Raw genomic sequence first — 23,325 nt, forward strand, 5'->3', positions numbered from 1 at the left:
AACAACGTATATTAATACAGACTTACCAGACAAGCATGACAGAGGCCTCTGTATAAGTGGGCGAGGACAGCTCCACCCCAGTTCCATCTCGATTCTTTCTCCAGGTCCCTCAGCAGGGAGAGGTACATCATCAGAACCGCGTCACCGCTGGAATCCTCGAACATGACAGCACCGCACAAATCCAGCACATATGCTCTAGTATACTTGCAATATAAAATAATCAATGTAAATAATTGAGACGGTTGAGCAACTACTAAGTTAATTTAAAGAGTGTAATAGTACCTCCTGACCGCCTCAATGTCATCAGTATCAACATCTATCTGATTATGGAAGAAGTGAGACCGGAGTGCCTTTAGAGAAATGCAGTACCCGGAATAACGAAACTCCTCCTCCTCCTCCCCCTTCTTCTTCTTATATTTCTTCTGCAGAGTCTTCGGATCACACCCTAACAACTCCGGTATCATCCTCTGCAGCTCTGGATGGTCTGAGATGCCGCCTATGGGGTCGCCATCGATACGTAAACCCCATAAGGCGCTCACATCACCAAGGGTGACTGTCATCTCCCCGACTGGGAGATGAAATGTATGAGTCTCAGGTCGCCATCTCTCCGCTAGACCCTGCATCAGAGACACATCGATCCTACTCTGCGGCATGGTGGCAAGCTGATACAAGCCGAGGTTCAAGATGTATCGCTGCATTTCTTTATGGGGGACGTACGGAATCTCAGACCTGCGGTGCCTCACCGTAAGCATGACATCGTCCTGTATTTATTATCAATTTGTCAGACTCAAATCGTGCATTTTTTTTAATAACTCAACAGAATGTCATTTTTTAAAGTATAAAATTCACGTACCTCACGAGATGCCAATGAGACGCGGTGCTTAACATGATGGGTCCATAGAAGAGGACTAAATGTGTCAGGATCATGCACACCATCTGGAAAATCGGCCTGAGACGACGGATCCGCTCCAGTCGGATCCTCAAAACCCCTGCCAGTCGTATCATCATACGACGACGGGCCCTCTCCAGTCGGATCCACCGAGGACGTGCCAGCTCCACTCGGATCCACAGGATCTGCACCCTCTGCAGGCTCAGCTCGTACTCCCCACCGTCTAACTCTAGGCATACTACATTTGCCAAAAAATATTAATCAAAACATACAATTTATATAAATTTTTTTTAATAAGAAGCATATACAATTCTGGGTTTACTTTTTTAATAAGAATTGCATGTATATAATCCAAAAATAATTGTATGTAAATAAATTGCATTTATATGATGTTCAAAAATATACAATTAATTTTGTTGCATGCATATGCATTTGCATGTATATACAATTAATTTACACTTTGCATGTAAGTAAATTGCATGCATACGCATTTTTTTTTTACAAAAATTAATTTTGTTGAAAATAAATAAACTTTACAAAAAAAAATGCATATACAATTCTGGGTTTATTTTTTGGGTGTATATGCAATTTGTTTACAAAATTAATTTTGCATGTACATGCATTTTTTTTTTGGTAAACAAATGCATGCAATTTACTTACAATAAAAAAAATGAGATATAGATGCAATTTACTTACAATAAAAATATATATATATCATTTTTAAACAAATATTGATATACTTCAAAATAATTAGTTTTACTTCAAATCTTTTATATTCATATATACATGTTTTTTATAAACTATCACAAAAATAATTTTCAGAAAATAAATATGCATATTTTTAAATCATAAACCCTAAATTGAAGTGTAAACCCTAAATTTGTAAGTAATTCACAATTGACAACCATAAACCCTAAATTTAACTATAAACCCTAAATTTAAAAAAAAATTCACAATTCACAACTACAAACCCTAAATTCAACCATATGTCATTCAAGCAATTTTACCATAAATCATAATCCTAAATTCGAGCAATTGCACCAATTCAAGCAATTCAAGCATCCAATTCAAGCAATCAAGCAATTCAACCATCTAATTCAAGCAATCAAGCAATTCAACCATCTAATTCAAGCAATCAAGCAATTCAATCATCTAATTCAACCATCCAATCGAACCAATTCGACCAATTCAATCAATTCAACTAATTACTAACATTTCACCCTAAACATCGAATCAAACAAAACCGAATCACATTACATCATTTAATCACATTTAACCGAAACCCTAAACCCTAATCAAATCGAAAAAAAGAAAACTCACTTGTTCGATCGAGAGAGAAGCGAATCGAGGCGCGAGGCAGAGAGGGGTCGGCTCGGAACGGCTTCTTTCTTCTTCTTTCTTCTCTTTTTTTCTCTTTTTTTCCTCTTTTTTTCGGCAGAAACAATGGGGGAGAGAGAGGAGGGGCGGCTCAGATGGGGGGTTATAGATGGGCAGTGGGGCGCCAGATGGGGGGGCGCCTCACTTGGCTTATGGGGCGCCAGATGGGGGGGCGCCTCACTGGTGTTGTGGGCCGCCATTTGGGCCGGCGCCTCACAGGCTTTTTTGGGCCGCCCGAAGCCCAGGCGGTCAGGACATTTTTAAAAAAAAATTGGGAGCAGGGGCATTTTTAAAATTTTGATTTGTTTTAGGGATATTAATAAAAATCGCCGAATTTATTGGGTGCAGATTGCACTAGGCAGCGTTATACAATTTAAAATATAATCCTAATTAAAATATTAATGAACTAATCAAATAGTTTAGTAGAGGGTGCAATTAATTAAATGGGCTTGGAAATGCCAAGACACTTATGATATTAGATTGACTAATCTGATTCACCTGCGAGAGAAGTGTAAAGTTGATAGAATTACAATAGTTGAAATTAAATTTTATTATGATATAATAACTAAAATTATTAAATAAATGTGAACGTATTAAAATACCAACCCGCAATCCAATAAAATAACATAATAGTTATTAAACATTAGTTTATAATTAGCCAATATATTAATTTACTTAAGGAAGTTAGTAATATACATAATTTTGAAAGTAATATTACAATTATGTATATTTAATATAGTTGAGTATTATAATCTAAAATGGCAAGTTGGCATATAATTTAATGACGTGAAAAAGTTTAATTAATAGGAATGATTAACTAACGAATGTATTTCTATCTATTACATATTAAAAATAGATTTAATTATTATAGTTAGAGTAATAAATTAAGTAACATACTCTTATTGTAGAATTATTATAATAAATAATTATAAATCGCAATCGGAATAGTCGGATTTCATTAGGACTTATTTTATTTAAGAAAGAAATTCAAAATAAATCACCCCAACACATTTAAGTGAAATAAAAGTTTAACAAAACAAGTTTTAAATGTTTTATAGAATTTAGGTATTTTTGAAACATAAACGAGAAATATTAAGTTATGCTTAGATTCGAAACGACGAATTAAATGTAATATTAGATTAGTTATAAAATAACGAATTGTACAACTTAGTTAGAAATAATTATAAACGCGTAAAATAGATAAATAATTTTGTTTTTAAAATCTTATAAACAAATGCCATATCTAAATTATAAAATGACAATATATATTAAACTAAATATTAGTTTAATAATAACTACAAAAGTTACACATTTTATTAAAATGGTAGCATTAGGATTTTTTAGTAATAAATTAACTTTCGAACCGTATTCGATGGATTGAAATAATTATAGTTAATTTAAAATAAACCAAATTAGATAAGTAATTAGGTTATATTAATTAAGATGGATTGAAATAATTATAGTTAATTTAAAATAAACCAAATTAGATAAGTAATTAGGTTATATTAATTAAGTAGGACACGTTTAAAATTACCGTAACTCATGAATAATTATTTTGCGAATATTTCAACTTTAGAAAATTTATAAACAATATATCTTCAAATTAAATTACTAAAACTATAAATTAGATTAGATAAAAAAAATTGATTAATTAAGATCAAAGTGAATGATCAATGTCTGACGAAATTATAAATTAAGATTAATGCTAAGCTCGATGGCATGAAAGTAAACAATCAATACCTGACTAACCGATTCAATTTGACTGAATAAATCGGTAAATTTTATAAAATCGAAATAATTGAAGATTCAACTTAAACATATTAAATGGGGCAAGGGTTAGTATAATTTAGCGTAGATTTTAATTAGTTATAATTACGTAATTTCAGATCAGCCGATCCCGTACGAGTCTGATCATTGGACTAATCTGACTGACCCGCATTTCGGAGCATACGCGGAGCATGCTGATTTTTAGCGACAGAGACTCCAGCCCCCTTAGGTGTGGGATATCTGAATTATTTTCTTTCGTGGGCGTACTCTTACCAGTCGATCCATCTGACCTGACATTCGCACTTTATTTTAAGTAGTTGCATTAAAACTGTAGAGCATGTTTATCCTTTTCTGCACTATAGGTAGAATTGCATAAGCCCCGAAAAACCTGAATTTACTGTATTGTAGGAGTAGAGTAATTAAATAATACTATATTTATATTATTAGAATATTAGGATACTAGTTTGTCTTCTTCTCGTGGAGACAATATATTATTATTATATTACGTGCATACGCATGCATTGGTGAGAGCTGAGCAGAGCCGAGTGACTTCGTTCCGTCTTGGTGTCACTTGGCATGGGACGGCCCGACAGCCACTGAGCTGAGGGTCACTTGATCCTTGGATGGCTTTAGGATTTATATTATATGTATAAACTTGATTATGTATCATTTTCGATCATTTTACTATTTGACGTGAGCAGTTCCGGACTCGAGTTCTGTGGCACGATACGATTCGGGATTTATTCCTTCCCTACATTAGGAGCTACTTTGCCTAGAACGGGATTCCAAGCCGGGTAGTGTTGGGTAGAATCTTGTACGGGGTTCCAGCACCGGTTTGGGTAGAATCCAAAACGGGATTCCAAGCCGGGTAGTGTTGGGTAGAATCTTGTACGAGGTTCCAGCACCGGTTTGGGTAGAATCCATGTGTTGTGTCCTATTGGTCTGGCCGGACGGTAGAGTTCTCTCCTGCTCATGAGGGAAGAGATTAACTTTTTACGACTTGCATTGTATGATTTCTCCTATTGGATATGTTTGGGTGATGAATCGTTAGGCGAGATGACACATTGGATTTGATATAACCATCGGCTAGTGTGCTATTATCTTGTGGAGCAATGCTCGATGTCACTAGGCAACGTGTATCATTGCAGTCTGATCACAGTCCTTGGATTATATTGTTTGGATCTTTTTGATCATATTGGCACGGCACGGGGTGATTACTTTATCCATATTATTATTATTATTATTATTGTATTTGGGCACACAGTGCAAGGAGTACTGGATTTCGACTTGATTTATATCCGATATTACACCTTGATTTTATTTTGGGTTTATTTCGCATGTTGGCATAATAGAATAATCGCATCATGGCATCATTCAAAAGTATTATAAATTCTATTAGCTATTAATATAGGTTCACACATGTGCATATTTTAATTGTATTCATTTTATAAATAAAAGTGCTTTGACCGTAGAGGATCCCTGAGGGGATAATTCTGGGTCACATACTGGGCGATTCGTCGCTCACCCACAAGTTGTTTCGTGGGTTTTAGGTACAGGTTCTGGCGGTCCGCAGCAGGAGATGTCAGGAGCTGTCCCCGAGGGCCATACCACTTGACCTAGTTAGGGTTGGGCTTTTGAATAGGTTTACGAGTCCCGTATTTCCTGTGTTATATATACGGGCTTGATAGATCATGTATCCCCTTCTATAGATGGTGTTATTTGGATTCGAGATGGATCGCATTATATGTTATGTATGTGTATGTTTATTTATTTGCTATGTGACTGATGCTTGACATTTATATTATTTTGCTTCCGCTGCTGTTGATTTATTATTTATGATTAGCCTTGCGTGCTTAATGATTAATTAAGCACGAGGCGAGGTTGATCACACCTTAATCCATAATTCCTGGTTTGGGGTGTGACAGTATATATCATCTATATTATGGAGTTTCACAATTTCAGTCATGAACTCGAAATGATCCATAAATGCAATAATACTCAAGGCAACAAAATGATATTAATCATCCAATTCATGAACAAAGCTTTATATATAATCAATTATCGTATTATTGACTTCTAGATTATTACACTAACACAGTTTGGATTGGTCATTTGGAATTTGAATCGGTGATTTATGGTCCAATGCACAAAAATGCCTATGCATTGCAATGCACCATAGCCCATATATCTCTCTCTCTCTCTCTCTCTATATATATATATATTATAAAAAGAATGAGTTTATAAAAAAAACCCAAACGACGTTTATAAACAAAATACCGATCGTTGTATATCTACCGAAAACTTAAACTGCATTTTTGAGGCACCAAACAACGTTTTTTTGAAATTCTGATGCTTCGAATACCCGGGGTTAAAGTCTTTTCAAAAGCTAAACTTTGAAAATTTATAACTAACTGTAGAAAAATCCAAATAAATTGAAATTTGTGTCAATTATGTATTTTTGAATGCTCTACATGCTGGTGTATCGCTTTTGCAGTTTGAAATATATATCAATCCATACTTGCTGATTTACCAGTAGAGGTCCCTGTATCAATTGTGGCGTATATTATATATACATATATACATATACATATATTACATGAGGAGGGATTAAGTTACAACATTTTTGGAGTTACAACAAGTTACAACAAGTTACAACAAGTTACAACAAGCATTTTCTACATTTTGAAAGTCCAAATCGTTGATCCAAACCGTTAGATGTGATCTCTACAATAAAATATGCTTGGAGACCAAATTTTACATTTTTTAGAATTTTTTTACTATTTATTAAGATGGGTACAAAATTCAATGGTCTGAATTTGACTAGTTTTTGTACCCATCTTAATAAATAGTAAAAAAATTCCAAAAAATATAAAATTTGGTCTCCAAGCACATTTTATTGTAGAGATCATATCTAACAGTTTGGATTGACGATTTGGACTTTCAAAATGTAGAAAATGCTTGTTGTAACTTGTTGTAACTTGATCCCTCCTTATATTACATATACATATACATATACATATACATATACATATATTATAAAAAAATGAGTTTATAAAAAAAAATGACCGGACCGTGGATTTTTTCCACGGTTCCCATTTTTTAATAGTACCGTGGAAAAAATCCACGGGTGGGAAAAAAAAAAGGCCGTGGATTTTTTCCATGATTTGGCTATTTTTAAAATTCTGATCAGGCCCTGGTTATTTTTATTAAATTATTTAAAATATTGAGTAAAAATAAAAATCTCGGATGATAACTATTCGGATTTTTAGGCGCACTTATTTCTCTATTTCCAATAAAACCAGCACTAACGGGCGAGCCGTACTTTGAAACAACAACTATTAATCATGAAATATATTATACGTAATATAGAGTACACATAAAAAAGAGCTCGATCTCCTGATGCAGTTTGATATCGACTATCGAGGAACATTAGATGCCTTACCGCCTGCAAAGCATTAAGATATGTTGTTCACCGAATAAAGTTAGCTTGTTGTGTTCGTTAAAAAAGCTTGATAAATAGAACTCTAAAATTTATTAAAAAAACTTTAAATTGAGAATTAATATTTGATTTAGTGACAAATATAATACTTTTTTGTATTAGAAATCGCATGCTCGAAATTTAGATAAAAAAATTATTTATCGATATTAAATAGTTGCGTAACTTAAGAAGAACAATCTATTAAACAGCAAATAGGCAGTACAAGAGCTTAACAAAGAATTTAAATAAAAAAAATGCAGTATTGGCCGCAAGCCCGCAACAATGATAAATATGCGATATGCTATGTATAGAGTTTTTGGACCCAAAAGGAAGAGGGGGGCTGTACGATGGCCATCGGACCACTTTTGTGTTTGATGGGTTCTCTCACCGTCAGATCTGCTTTAGGATTCGTGCGTATGGATTTTAAACCAGAGGCAAAATTATGGATGCAAATCTTAAAGCAGATCCGACGGTGAAAAGAACTCATCAAACACAAAAGTGATCCGATGAGTGTCGGACGCCCCCCTCTCCCGACCCAAAGAAGGTTGCTTAAGAGTAGTCTGTAACTAGAGGCCGGTCTCTACACGGATTGAATGGCTCATTTCTTTTATCGGCCCTCATTGCTCAAAATATCATCCGCCCGACGGGGTCCGTGGATCCACGCTATAAATAATAAAACAGTCATGCTACTCAGGTCCCAGCCATTGGATCTTTACCAAGCAGAACTGTTCGATGAAATCACACGGTCAAAAATATCTAAATAGTAAAATGCTTAGAGCATACGCCCTTTATTTTCCGGTTCCAACCGAAGGAAAACAAGAGAGGAAGAATAAATCTGCGCGCACTTTGCTTCTCTTCTCAAAACCCTCTGTACAATTGCTGAGGTTAGCCTCTTCTCTAATCGGATCAACTATCTCGTGAAATTGATCTCTCTCCGCTTTATTCGTTTTGATCCCAGTTGGAATCTCGATTGTGTCCCCTGGTAATTAGTTATTTTAATCGACGGTGATGGGGAAGGACTCGAAATCAAAGGAGGCATCGGGCAAAGGGAAGGGAAAGCAGGCGGCGTCTGGAAGCGATGAGAGCAGCTCCAAGGGGAAAGGCAAGGGAGGCAAGTCAGCCGACGGCCTCGGCACCTGTACTTATGTCAAAGGTTGGTTAATACTTAATACCTTCTTTTTTTCCTTCCAATTTTCTTGCTTTCTTAATGTTATCTGTATGATCTTGGTAAATTGAAAATAATTGGAAATTATAAATCACGAATCCTATTCAGTGAACATGTTTTGTTAGCTACCTAATTATTCAAATATTATGATGACTAGTTGGTGCTTTGGCAAAGTTTTTTAAGTCGTGTAGCTTTATGATAACAAAACATGAAGTTATACTCGCCAATTTTATATTAGGAGGGATCGGATGACACTCTTTTTTAGTGACATCGAATAACATGGTTCATTTTCAAAGTTTTCAAAGTTCAAACAGTTGATTCAAACCGTTCAACATAATAGATATGTTAAAATGTGCTTGCAGATCAAATTTTACATTTTTTGAAATTTTTTTACTATTTATTAAGTATTTAACAAAATCGCTATATTCAGACTGTTGAATTTTTGTACCCATCTTAATAAATAGCAAAAAAATTCAGAAAAATGTAAAATTTGATCTGCAAGCACATTTTAATGTATCCATCAAGTTGAACGGTTTGGATCAACTGTTTGGACTTCGAAAATACACGTCAATCGATGTCACCAAAAAAGGGTGTCATCCGATCCCTCCTCATTTCTTATATATATATATATATAAAGAGAGAGAGAGAGAGAGAGAGAGAGAGAGAGAGAGAAACTAATGTGCATTCGAATGTATATGGGCCGAAATACATACGGTCCAAATTCGACTTTTCAAAATCCAAACGGTCGATTCGAACCGTTCATCTTGTTCTCCATATTAATATGTGCTTGGAGACCAAATTTTACATTTTTCTGAATTTTTTTTACTATTTATTAAGTATTTTACAAAATTGTTGATCCAACGGTGGCTTAACAAAACAGTAATATCAACAGTCATCGTTGGATCAACAATTTTGTAAAATACTTAATAAATAGTAAAAAAATTTAGAAAAATATAAAATTTGGTCTCCAAGCACATATTAATATGGAGAATAAGATGAACGGTTCGAATCGACCGTTTGGATTTTGAAAAGTCGAATTTGGACCGTATGTATTTCGGCCCATATACATTCGAATGCACATTAGTCACTCTCTCTCTCTATATATATATATTTTAGATACACACCACAAAATTGCACGCATCGCTGCTATGGTTGGAAACTTTTAGGGTTATTTTAAATCTTGGGTTGATTTCACAGTTTGTATAATTCTTACTTCTAAGACTTGCATTTACTTAACAAAAACAGGCTGCCAGTTAGAAAAAAATAATCATGTTTAGTTTATTGGTGCTTGAGTTAAAATAAAGTGTGGCCTTTTTGGTTGTGTAGCAAGACATGTGCTGTGTGAAAAGCAAGGCAAGATTAATGAAGCATACAAAAAGCTACAAGACGGGTGGCTTAACAATGGAGACAAAGTTCCGCCTGCTGAGTTTGCTAAGGTAGTCAATTGATACATTGGAGATATAGTCTATATACGCTTTGAAATGCTTGCATGGAAATGCTTTTTAGTCGTCACATTTTTCAATACCATCAAGCTAAGTTTAGAGCAGAAGGTGAAATCTATGAAAAGGGATCTTTTGTTGATAAAACTAAATATCACTCAAATTTGCATTTGGCTCCAACCCTTTTTAGACTTTCACGAGTAACTCTATTTTAGATTAGTTTGGTGGAGAAGATTGATAAATTAGTGTGCTAAATATAAAGTAAGCTACATGTAAATAAACAGGGCATGTGTGAAAAATGGAGAAATCTGGTGTGCAGTTTCCACAATTCACAGAGAAAAGTTATAAAATATTGAGGACTTGTATTATTGTGCCTTTGGTGCTGGAGATTGTGTTTAGCGAGTTAAATTTGTTTCGGGTTCGCTCTTGCTATTGCTTGGAAATTTCATTGCTTGAGCTAAGTTCTGGTCAATCAAACTAATTATAAGCTAATGTTATTTAGGTATCTGTTATTCACATATTCGGATGATGGCATTTCTTCTAATTTAAGTAAAGTGTACTCATATTGTGCACGATTTTTGGTACTGTAGATAGCAGCCGAGTACTCGGAATGTCCATCTGGCAAGAAGGGAGGAGACCTGGGTTGGTTCCCTCGAGGCAAAATGGCAGGGCCTTTCCAGGAGGTAGCTTTTAATACTCCAGTTGGAGTCACTAGTGCTCCTTTCAAATCCACGTAAGCCTTCCTCTCTCCAACTCTTCATTTTTAAAAAGAACAAGACTAGATTGTAGCAATGTTCAATGTTCCTTGCATTGTGCTGTTGTTTCCTGTTTGGTCCTAGAAGTTTGAAATTACTGTTTGGTCCCTGAATTTTTGAAGCTCACACTTTTGTCCTTACAATTAAAATAAGTTGATTTCCTATATATTTTTGCAAAACTGACTCGTATGTTAGGGCTTCCATCATTAATTATTCGAGTAAAATGACAGTATGCACCGACGGGAAGAGATTATGAACTCACCCAGCATTGTTTAGGACCAAATTTAGATCTTTTGGAAGTTAGAAAGCAAAGCTGAGAATTGGTGATACTTTTTAGGGTCATTTGTGCAGTATATTAATATGAAAAACTCCAGACTTCAATGAAAAATTTCGGTATTGATGCAGGCATGGGTACCATATTATCCTTGCTGAGGGGAGGAAGAATTGAGGATCAATCAAGTGCAAATTTTGATCCCATTGTTTCAGAAGGAAAGGTTTTGTTTTCCATGATGAATAAGCAAGCTCTTTCATGTGAAATGAACTTTAGTATTGTATGACTTGTGTATTAGGGATACTTTATGTTGTTTAAGAACCTTTGTTTATCCAGTGTGAAGCACATGGTGCAAGTAACCACTTTGTTTGTTTAGTCGGTAATACTTATGTTAATTAGGTGAAATTAATTTCATGATAGATGTGCTTGAGTCTATCAAATGGAAAAAAGAACAGAAATTAAGCATACTACCCATGGTTTCTCGTCAATGTGATTTTATGGTGATTTCCACAGTTCGCCAATGCGTTTTTATGGTGATTTCCACAGTTCGCTGTTCGGGCCTCACATGTAAATGATACTGATTCCAGAGGCTTGTATTTTAAGGATTTGAAGCCGTAGCATACTAGTGTATGGTCTTATATATTATCAGTCATTTCCTGCACTGTATAGTTTCTTCTTCACAATCCTTCAATTTTTTTTTTTTTTTTTTTTTTTTGCAATTATTTCAGCTGCTATTGCCTTAAGAAGCATATAGCAACTGCTTGACATCTAATAAAGAATTAATAGTGTAGTGCACATGCAGTGAAGAGTGATATCAAATGCGCTTTATCAATATTTAGTACTGGTAAGTGATAACCAGTCGAACAAAAATTTGGACAAACTTTCTTAACAAAAAGCGTAATATATTGCCTATGAAAGGAATTTAAACCTAAAAATATATTCTTGAATTAATATACTCCTGTGTTCTAATACAATGGTAGCGAAACAGAAGGCGAGCTAACCAGGTCAAGGACCTGATCCCAGCAATTACTGTACTCATCTGTGTGCTCCCCTGCATCGACACAACTCTCTGACTTGGTGCTGCTTCTGATTGAACCCTCTTCCCTCAAATCATCAAAATCCTGTACAACTGGTACCCATGATGCTGAACTCATCAATGTTTCAACAGGATCGCCGAACAACTCTGATGCAATTTCAGTAGAATCACTAACCTCAACAAACCCAGTGGTATTACCAGAGAACATGCTATCTGACACAGCATCAAGGCATGGCATCAAGAATTGAGGCGGGGCAGATGCTGAGAAGGTGCTTAATTTTGATTCTCTGCCAAGACGGGCCTCGGCTTCCATCCTGGCACTCTCCCACTGAGCCATGTGATCCAGGTTGGTGTTGCTTTTTATGTGGTGAGTTCCGCTCGAGCCGAAAGCGAGGTTTACAGGTTTGTGGGTGATCGGATCAACACCTGCTTTGGCCAGTTTCTTCTTTACATGCGTGTTCCAATAATTCTTTATCTCATTATCAGTTCTTCCCGGTAGATGACCTGCTATAGCTGACCACCTGGAATAAATTTAGAACTGTAAAAGATACTTTGCACAAACCAAATTAATTCGTCAAAAGTTTCAAAACATAATAAAAATGTGAAATATTAAGGCACTATTGGAGAAAGACTTGGGAAATAACTAACACCTGTTACCAAGAAGAGCGTGAAGTTGGATGATAGTGTGCTCCTCATCAGGGCTAAATTTGCCCCGCTTTATATCAGGTCTCAGATAGTTGATCCACCTCAGTCTACAGCTCTTTCCGCACCTCCGCAACCCTACAATCAAATACAAACACAATTGCATCAACAAAAAAGGAGCAGATAAATCACACACAGGCACAGGAGGCGCAAATGTATGTAGGTTGATAAAAATTAAGATGTACTAACCGGCTTTAGCCGGCAATGAATGCCAACTGCCGTGGCCGTGCTCCTTGATATATGAAAGAAGCTTTTTATCTTCCTCCGGTGTCCACGGGCCTTTCTTCAGGCCTGTATTGTCACAGCATGACGATCGTCCCATGGATTGCAGTCTGCAGATTGAAGAGGACCTTGTGCTGCAGTAAAAAAATCAGTAGTGATTGAGGAGAGAAATTAAGGCTCACTCTCTACGGTTTCAAGAGCTTTCCATGAACATCAGAAGTAGCATTGCAATCTTTCTGGCATGGCATAGTAGAATGACTATTAATATATTGTCAAGAATCTCTTTTGCAAAGAAACAGTGATTTATTTTCTCCTCTTCTGTGCAGTCATTGATGGGTGTGTGTGTGGGGGAGAGAGGAGGGAGAGAGAGAGAGAGAGATATTCATGTTCTATGGTAGTTGCAAGTCTATGTTAATATATTATGGGACGGAGTCGGATTTTCAAGCTATGGGGATTGAACATGAATGAGAGTCCATCATGTAAAAATACTCTAAATTATATAGAAAATCATGTATGAGTACAATTTTTTGAAGATGAAGGAGAGTCAATTGACCTCCACGTGTTGAATGTCCATCTGCCTTGGAATATATATACTACACCAGCCAGCACTAGCTAGCAAATAGGTCATATATGTTCTGCATATTATGTTGCCAAAATGTATTTGTCCTTGATGAAAGAAGGTCAAATTAATTACTAAAAGAACTTCATCAAATCATCATATACACTCATAAATTAAAGAAAACCTTATGTGTTATGATTCTTATGAAGTATGATTCCGTGATTACTGGCACGTTTCAACAAAATTATCGGTGGAACTAATGATGATCCTGTAATCATGATACAATTAATATCACTAGATCTAATTATTTAATGATCCGTTCAATTATTTTTGTCACTGGGCAAGTTACTGTTCACTTTATGCGTTACACAACCTTGTGAGATTTAGATTTGTAGATTGATTGATTGGAGAATATAAATCAGATCTGGCTCTTCTCTGGAGGAAAAAAAAAAAATGAGCAAAAAGGAAGTAACATTAAATGGGAATAGTTAATGCTCATGGGCCAATACCCAATGCTAGCCCATACCAGCTATTTTTCTAATTTAATATCCACATGTAAATGATTATTTGTGTTTTCAACTTTTTCAAGACATGTTCTGGGGTTATTCCATGGAATTTGATATCTTTTCCCACAAGCATGTACATGCTGAAACCAATATCTTAAAACTCAAAACTCCAATTTTAAATTCTTACGGCGAAATGTACAATATTTAAGTCAGTTACTATATGATAAGTCTTGGAATAAATATCCTTTCCTCTCAGCTTGACTCCGATAGAATGAAAGCTCAAAGCTGTACTTGTACTACCAATAACCCTTAAAAGCCATGTTTAGTCTGAAGTGTAAAATCTTCTTCAGAGAATTTTACCTTCATATATTGAATTATACAAAATTATACCTGAATACGGATATAGCTTAGATTCCCTTATGAATTGCCCCAAAATGGAAGCACAACTTATTTGATATCTTGAAATATTTTGCATATCTTAGAATTGAGAGAAATATATAACTTATGGCAGTGTTCACCTTTGTTGTATCTGAAGAAAACAAGTGATGCCTCGATTCATTTGAAGGATTTTTCATGAAATATATAACAATATAAGATATATATATATTTTTTTAAGACAGTAAGAGCCATGAGGACAGCACCTGTGGGTTGCATGCATTGGCCCAGAAAAGCAGAGACAATGGATCTGTCTCCTTGGTCCCAAAATCTGTATCTGCAGTTGCTGTGTCTGTTCTTACAGGATCTGAACCGGAAGTGCTTCAGAAATACGACGTGTTCTTTTTGGTCCCTAATATTTTCATAGAAAAAAAAATGAAAGAAATCATTTTTCTTATCAGCAAAAGATGAATTTTATAGTAAGACAAAACTGCAATTGTTTTGAGAGAAAAGGTGTGAAAGGTAAATTGTCTGAGCTTTAATAGTAAATTACGAATTTTAAACGATTGTTCGTTTGCATTGTGTAATGACTTTTAGCCCCTTTTGTCATTTTACTGAAATCATTAATGAACTAACAAAGTTTTATTGATCTTGCTAGCTGCTACTAAGTTTTATTAATGAACTAACAAAGTTAGCTCTTTTATGTAATATGAATTTGGGAAATGACCTTTATTGTAAGGGAAAAAAATGCACTGATTTTGATGTATTAGAAGTGTGAATTCAAAAACTTCTCAATCTTTTTATGTTCTCATTGAAACATCAAAATTGCTTCTTTTTTTCCGTCACAACTCAAACACATCTTTACTGAAACTTTTTTTTATACCATAACAAAAAATAAATAAAAATAAACCAAAACACTCACGATACGGGGGAATTCGGGATCTACCCAGGCCGCAAATTGTCTCTGCGGCTCTATTTTAGGGGGACCACAAAGTCATTCTGCGGTCCCATATGGGGCCGCAAAGACAATCTGCCCCCCCACCCCCCCCACTTTTTTTTTTTTTTTAAAGATTATGAAATTATGTAGTTTGAGAGTGTTGAATTTTTGAATCATAAATTTATGCTTTCGATAACTTTTGAATCATAAATGTAACCATAATTTATTGAAAACATCAACAAAAACACAAAAATACTTTATAACTACATTTTAGAAGATTTGCATACATAATTCTTGATATATCTCTTTGAATTTTGAAAAAAATAATTATCGTGTAAAAGACATATATTAAAAAATCATAGATAATTTCGATCATTGAATAATAAATGAAACCTTAATCCATTAAAAAAATAAGCAAACACGCACAATAAATAGTAAATGTAATTAAAAATAATTATATGGCTAATTCTTGAATAATCTCTTAGGCTTTTGAAAAAACTAATACTGATCGTTGTATGTCTACCGTTGATATAAAACTTAAACTGAATTTTTGAGGCACTAAATGATGTTTTTTTGCAATTCTGAATTGGAGTCAAAACATTGATGTTTTATGCTCAACTCAACGATGATTGAAGTGCATCGATGTTTCATTGCCAAAACATCAATGACGTACTCATGCTCTCTAAACGGTCATAACTTTATTATTGCCAAAACATCATTGACATCAAAACATCGATTCCTGCGACTTGGGTATTTTTTAAAAAATTTCAAAATTTTGGTTATTTTTATTAAAATATATTAGAAAATGGGTAAAAATAAAAATGTCGGTGCAATAAATGCCAAAACAAAGAACTTTTGAATATCTATATAATTAAGTTCACATGTAAATTATACAAGTGTATATAATAGTAGTCGTCAATTGCTATACCAGAATCTTGTGTGTGTTCATTTAAAAAAGAAACAAAAATAAGGTAAATCAGAAACCGGTCCGATTTTTTTATTTATATCCAAAAAAAATATAAATTTTAAAAACTAATCAAACCTCATGTCAATTTCGAAAACTATCCAAACCAGAAAAAAAAATTTCCGGTTTCAACACCAATTTCTGAAATTTTTTTTTCCAATAAATGGATATTAAAACCGGAATAATTTTTTTCCGGTTTTAGGATTTTTTTTTTTTAGGAAATTTTTTTTTTCGGATTCTTTTTTGTTCATTTTTCAGTTTTTATAATTTATTTATTTTTTATATTGAAGTATTACAAATATTTAATATATATTTTTTAAAAATAGATGGAATACTATATAATTTGATTTATTCGAAAGACTGCTACAAATAATCCGGATCAACATTTTTTATGCCGGATTTTTTACGGCCGTAAGAAAAATTAATATAATATAATATAATATATGTATATGTATATGTAGAGTACGGCTAACGCGCTTCCTCTAGCATATGGGCCGAAATGCTTCCGGTGGAAAGTTGAAATTTCAAAATCCAAAAAGTCGATCTGAACCGTTCATCTTCTTCTCCATATTAATATCTGCTTGGAGACCAAATTTTACATTTTTCTGAAATTTTTTACTATTTATTAAGCCACTTTGAAAATTGCTGATCCAACGGTGGCTTACCAAACAGTAAAAATCAGAAGCTACCGTTGGATCAGCGATTTTCAAAATGGCTTAATAAATAGTAAAAAAGTTCAGAAAAATGTAAAATTTGGTCTCCAAGCAGATATTAATATGGAGAAGAAGATGAACGGTTCAGATCGACTTTTTGGATTTTGAAATTTCAATTTTTCACCGGAAGCATTTCGGTCCATATGCTAGAGGAAGCGCGTTAGCCGTACACTGTATATGTATAGGTATATGTGTGTGTGTGTGTGTATATATATATATATATATGACTAAGGCTTGGGTGCTATGGATAGCATAGAGGGCTACGGTGCTACGGCTCAATATTCGAGTTTTCAAAATCCTAACGGTTGATCCGAACCGTTCATCTTATTTTTCATATTAATATGTGTTTGGAGACCAAATTTTATATTTTTTGAAAATTTTTTACTATTTTTTTAGATAGGTAGAAAATCAAATATCTGAATGGTGCAGAATTTTTTAGATCAAGTAATTTTCTACCTAGCTAAAAAAATAGTAAAAAATTTTCAAAAAAATATAAAATTTGGTCTCCAAACAAATTTTAATTTGGAGAATAAGATGAACGGTTCGGATTGACCATTAGAATTTTAAAAAGTCGAATATTGAGCCGTAGCACCGTAGTCCTCTATGCTATCCATAGCACCCAAGCCTTACTCTATCTATCTATCTATATATATATATATATATATATATATATATATATATATATATATATAATATAATATAATATAATATAATATAATATATGTAGGAATATGCTAGCATGCTATGCATAGCATAGAGCCCCTCCATGTAACGCCTTGGATTTCAACTTTTCAAAATCCTAACGGTCGATCTGAACCGTTCATCTTGTTCTCCATATTAATATGTATTTGGAGACCAAATTTTACATTTTTTGGAATTTTTTTACTATTTCTTTAGATTTATTGAAAATCACTGTTTTTTTATGGTCCAGATTTCCTGAAAACAGCGATTTTCAATAAATCTAAAGAAATAGTAAAAAAATTCCAAAAAAATGTAAAATTTGGTCCCCAAACACATATTAATATGGAGACCAAGATGAACGGTTCGGATCGACCGTTAAGATTTTGAAAAGTTGAAATCCAAGCCGTTGCACAGAGGGGCTCTATGCTATGCATAGCATGCTAGCATATTCCAATATATGTATATGTATATATAATATAATATATATGTTAAAATGTGCTTGCATATCAAATTTTATATTTTTTTAAATTTTTTTACTATTTATTAAGTATTTAACAAAATCGCTATATTCAGACCATTGAATTTAATTTTGTACCCATCTTAATAAATAGTAAAAAATTTTAGAAAAATATAAAATTTGATCTGCAAGCACATTTTAAAATACCCATCATGTTGAACGGTTTGGATCGACTGTTTGGACTTTGAAAACTTTGAAAATACCGATCGTTGAATGCATACCGTTGAACGAAAACTTAAACTGAATTTTTGAGGCACTAAACGAGGGTTCCAATGCCTCATTTTTTTTATACCTCATCATACCTCATATTTTATATCTTCATTGTCTTCATATTCAAAGTCTAAATTGTCGATCCGAACCATTCAACATGATATTTATACTAAAATATGCATGGAGATGAAATTTTATATTTTTTTGAAATTTTTTTGCTATTTTTTAAGATAGGTACAAAATCACTGTTTTTGAACGATTTGGGTAGTTTTCGAAATTGACGTGAGGTTTGGTTAGTTTTTTAAATTTATATTTTTTTTTGATATAAATAAAAAAATCGGGAGGGTGGTCCTGGTAACAGGTAACAACAGTAAACTAAAGGAGCCTGTTCTGGATTTCTGGCATTGTCGCCAAACAGAAAATGACTAGACCTGGTCCACTCTACTATCCTGTCAAGATATATATCCATTGAAATCACCAGCTACAAAATTGCTTCTGATAAAAAGAATGAATTTTTTTTTAATTACTTCGGCTTCAAGAATTATTATTGAGAGGATCACTTGGTAATTTTAACAATTATTAAATAAAGTTTTGATTTAAATTTAACGTTCTATATTATTCATGTATCATGTTTATAATATATAATGAGATTTGGTATATATTTCAACTTATATCAAGTGATTTAAATTTTCAACAGTCCTTGATGCAATCAATCAATACTTGAATTACATGAAATTTGATTGTTTGACTATCTATATGGCCAACAACATATATACTTATAAATTTACCTTTTTATTTCTAGTTATATTTGATTTTTTTTTGTCCAAAACTAAAATTTCAAAGTGTCATGATTCAATAAAATCTTACATGAATATAACGGCCTATTTATCAACCTAATTATATTGTATACTGTTATATATCAATAAAAGTTCTATATATTTATAGGTGAATTGTTTTGAGTTCAAATAGAAAATTGAGGTTAGAAAAAAAAAAAAGGTGGGTACAATAGTGTGGATAATTTGCTTTGTATAGTATAAATTTTTACACGAGTCACTAATTTCTTAATATTTATTTATAGAGAAATGTTCTCTTGCAAGTTTAGAAAATGATTTGTTGGATACAAGAAGCAACTCCGTGATTGCATGACCAGACACTGAGAAAAAAGAGTAGGGCTTTTTAGAGGGAGAGAGATATAAGAATATATAATTTAGTTTAACACATATATAGATGTACATTTAATTTTGCAAAGACATCTAAAAAGAAATAGATGCAAAGATTAACAAAAGCACTTATTTTAAAATAAGAAACAATAATTTAGCTTAATAATTTAATGTTATGAGATCTAGATTCTTGCCAAATTATTAAAAAATAGACAGTAGATCTTGAATGCAGCTGATAGTTTGTGACTGATATGATGAAGATTCTAAGAATTTAACCGCCTCTCAGCCTTTTACGCCTTGAATGATCTACTCCATCAGAGCTTTTTTTTTTTTTTTTTTTTTTTTTTTTTTTTTTTTTTTTTTTTTTTTTGTATTCATAACTGCCCGTAGGCATTACATCTTAACAAAAACTTCAAGGACAAAACTGAGAAGATGAAATTTTCCGTTCTCCTTTCCTAATACATTGAAACTATGCTCTATCAAAACTTGAAAAGGGGAAATGTGTACCCCGTGTAATCCCAGCCCTCAAACCTACCCTTCTTTGCTAACCTATCAGCCAGTTCATTTAGGCTGCGGTCAATGTGAATGCACTGAAAAGTAGGGTTTCTTTTGAAAAATTCCCAGACCTGTAGAACAACAGGGAACGCCCTCCAGTCCACCTCAGAAGGGGGGGACTCGCTGTTTACAGCATGTCACACCCCGAAACATGGGGTCGTGCAGTTTTCGCCGTGAATATATAGTTGCCTATATACTCACAAGGCAAGTACGATATATAATTTCCAAACAAGACTTTCATTTCGCCAAAATTTACCATTTAAATACAAATAGTGCAATATGTTTATAATACCATAATCTCAAAATAAACCATTATATGAACAATAATATTTACACCTCCTACATACACATCCTACATATTATTATAATAACATTTAACAATATTTCATAAGGCTTACGAAGCAACAAATATCACCCCATTTCCAATACCGTTATAAAGACATTTAAAGCATAAAATCAACATTAACACAAATTATACATTTAAATTATAATTAGGGTTACAATCATACGAAATGGTCCGAGAAAAGGGTCATACAACAAAAACACCATACAATAGTTAATCGGACACCAAAAGGGACACATTGAGATGGCATACCCTATCTTTAATTGGCTTACACCTCAATTGTCGAGCACTCGAATCCCTTTTATTCGCGCCTACCTGAAACACATGCAATAAAATAAAATTCCCCAAGGGGGATGGGGGGTGAGAAAACTTGTCATCCGTTTTCTCAGTGCGGAATTTAGTCAGGGCTACTGGATTTGTAAGAAATCCATTACCGGAACTAAATAAACCGCAAATGAGTGTCAATTCGGTAATTCATTAAAAGATAAATGCATATGCAATAATAGGAACAAATGAAATCCAACACATATTTCCTTCAAATAAAATCGAAGAATTCATAGGATTGTTTGGCATAACCAATGAAATTATCAAGTCCGGTTATAAGTAATGGATATCAACTATCCATCTCGTTTGGCTTAACATTTCTATATTCCGGTTTATATTCAAACATTCACATCAAGTTTAACAAATTCCAATGAGGGTTGCATCTCTCATCATCATGCAACGGAGTGTCACTCTTTCTAAAAGAGAGACCAATAACAATCAACTATCCACAGTCTCGATATTCCTACAATCACAAATATAGTGCTCTCCAATAACAAATATAGTGCTCTTCCATAACAAATATAGTACACAATAAGGGTCATTCACCGTATGCGCATATGGGTCCTGAAAACAAAGTTTAGTCGCGAGCTAGACTTTGTACCCTTCCAATATGATTCCTCATCCACACATAACAAATATAGTTCCATTCAATCCAATCCAATACTGTGGTTCCATTCAGCTATCAAACGATAGAACAACAAGCGATAAAACCATACCAACATGCCAGATCAATACAAACATATCAATTCAATTGTACTATTTCCATTTACTTATGCAATGCGGCAAATAATGCTAACAAATAGAGATCCAACATGAGGTCATGCACAATAAGTCAGTTTGCAATTCAACAGGTGTATATATATATATATAAGCACATATATATATATATATATATATATATATACAAGTACCGTTATTTAATTCTAAGTAATAGAATTCAAAACAGATCCCGTGAACCCCCGCACCTGATTATGAAAAGCGTATCGCGCTCCTATGGTTCGGACGTCTCGAACGGTCCTGCAAGATCTTGCTCAACCGAGCCTACACCTATACCAATATACATACTTAACTTAGTTTTTGTTCGACGATTAATATGATTACTTGAGTAATATTATTGTCTTTACACTTTCCTTAATTTAAACCCTTAAAAATTCGTACCCAAATTAAATGAAAAACAGAATTTTGGGACAGCAGCCCCAATTTCTGACCATTGGTTACAAAAGCTACTAGAACCTTGTTATAGGAAACTCCAAACGACTTGAAACTGGAACCATTAGAAACTAGACTCCAAGACGCATCAAATAGACTTTTCATTTGTCCAAAATGATTTTGAATTGCCCTTTTAATTTAACTCATTACTCAGCCCTAAAATCTGCCCACTGTGCAGTCCCGAATTTCATAACAATCAAGTTTATTTATCAACCCTTAAACCTTGAAATATACCATAAATTAGTATAGACACTGGTACGGAACGATACCGGTGCTAAGAGATATAAATTTAATCATCAAATCTTTCCAACTCTAATCAATTTTGGGAAGAATCCGCAAGTCGGGTTTTTGTTGCAATTGAAACGGAAAATCAACAATTTAACACTCAAGAAACAACAAAGACATGAATTACTCAAGTTTGGTTCAATTCTTTCGAGTTTCACCGAAACCCTAGAAATCAAGGGGAGCAAATATAGAGAGAAGAAGAAGAGGGATTACCAAATAAAGTAGATAGAAACGCGAGATTTGGGCTCCTCTTCGATTTTCTCAATTTTCTAGCAATTTCGCGGGAAATGGAACTCTCTCTCTCACTCTCTATCTCTCTCGTTCTCTTCTGTTGGGGGGCGGCTCAAAGAAAGAAAGGAAGGGAGGGGACGTGAAATGAGAAGGAAGAAGGAGGAGAAGAAAATGTTGGGTCCCCTTTGTCATTTAATGGAACATTTGCACATAAACCCCTCCAATCTTTCAGTATTCAACAAATGGGTGAAATCAAATATATTACATTTTCCTCTTCATATATATACACATTTATATATATTTATACCAATTTCAATTTGACAATTCAGATTTTTAATTCAATTTAGAAATTTCAAAAATTTAAAATTTCACTATGTTACACAGCATTTACCAAAGTTAGGCAGTCAGAGAGAAATGAACAGTGAGGTATCCCCAGGTTCTGGACTTGGAGGAGAGCATCCTTTAGAGCCAATGCCTCCAGAGTGAGAGATGAGCACCCCTCGGCCTTTGATGATTTAAACAATAGCAGCTCCCCTCTGTGAAAAAGTAGAAACCCAATCCCTCCATTCCACCTATCGATCCAAGCACCATCTAGGAAGCAAACATGGTCATGTCTTGGGGGCAGTACTTGCACAGTGTTTCCCCTACTAGCCTC

The 23,325-nt window shown here is 33.9% G+C and overlaps 2 protein-coding genes across 2 annotated transcripts; one reads left to right on the top strand and one right to left on the bottom strand.

Moving 5' to 3' along the window:
• Positions 1 to 8,305: 8,305 nt before the first annotated feature.
• On the top strand, positions 8,306 to 11,613 carry LOC144568269 (FKBP-like peptidyl-prolyl cis-trans isomerase family protein). Its single transcript, XM_078318559.1, has 4 exons — positions 8,306 to 8,664; positions 10,003 to 10,112; positions 10,706 to 10,848; positions 11,276 to 11,613. The coding sequence occupies exons 1-4, from the start codon at positions 8,520 to 8,522 to the stop codon at positions 11,316 to 11,318; spliced, it is 441 nt and encodes a 146-aa protein (XP_078174685.1). The 5' UTR covers positions 8,306 to 8,519; the 3' UTR covers positions 11,319 to 11,613.
• Positions 11,614 to 11,948: 335 nt separating this feature from the next.
• Positions 11,949 to 13,491, bottom strand: LOC144568268 (transcription factor MYB106-like). Its single transcript, XM_078318558.1, has 3 exons — positions 13,069 to 13,491; positions 12,828 to 12,957; positions 11,949 to 12,698 (listed from the first exon to the last, which is right to left on the bottom strand). The coding sequence occupies exons 1-3, from the start codon at positions 13,199 to 13,201 to the stop codon at positions 12,107 to 12,109; spliced, it is 855 nt and encodes a 284-aa protein (XP_078174684.1). The 5' UTR covers positions 13,202 to 13,491; the 3' UTR covers positions 11,949 to 12,106.
• Between the last annotated feature and the right edge of the window lie 9,834 nt (positions 13,492 to 23,325).

Source organism: Carex rostrata, chromosome 17, assembly GCF_964058835.1.
Source record: "Carex rostrata chromosome 17, lpCarRost1.2, whole genome shotgun sequence".
Lineage (NCBI taxonomy): Eukaryota > Viridiplantae > Streptophyta > Magnoliopsida > Poales > Cyperaceae > Carex > Carex rostrata.

Excerpts from the sequence above, each read along its gene's own strand:
- LOC144568268 (XM_078318558.1), bottom strand. The coding sequence starts at position 13,201 with ATGGGACGATCGTCATGCTGTGACAATACAGGCCTGAAGAAAGGCCCG. Across the intron at positions 12,958-13,068 it reads TTCATTGCCGGCTAAAGCCG|GGTTGCGGAGGTGCGGAAAG; the intron begins GTTAGTACATCT and ends ATTTGATTGTAG. Across the intron at positions 12,699-12,827 it reads CACGCTCTTCTTGGTAACAG|GTGGTCAGCTATAGCAGGTC; the intron begins GTGTTAGTTATT and ends AATTTATTCCAG.
- LOC144568269 (XM_078318559.1), top strand. The coding sequence starts at position 8,520 with ATGGGGAAGGACTCGAAATCAAAGGAGGCATCGGGCAAAGGGAAGGGA. Across the intron at positions 8,665-10,002 it reads CACCTGTACTTATGTCAAAG|CAAGACATGTGCTGTGTGAA; the intron begins GTTGGTTAATAC and ends TTGGTTGTGTAG. Across the intron at positions 10,113-10,705 it reads CGCCTGCTGAGTTTGCTAAG|ATAGCAGCCGAGTACTCGGA; the intron begins GTAGTCAATTGA and ends TTGGTACTGTAG.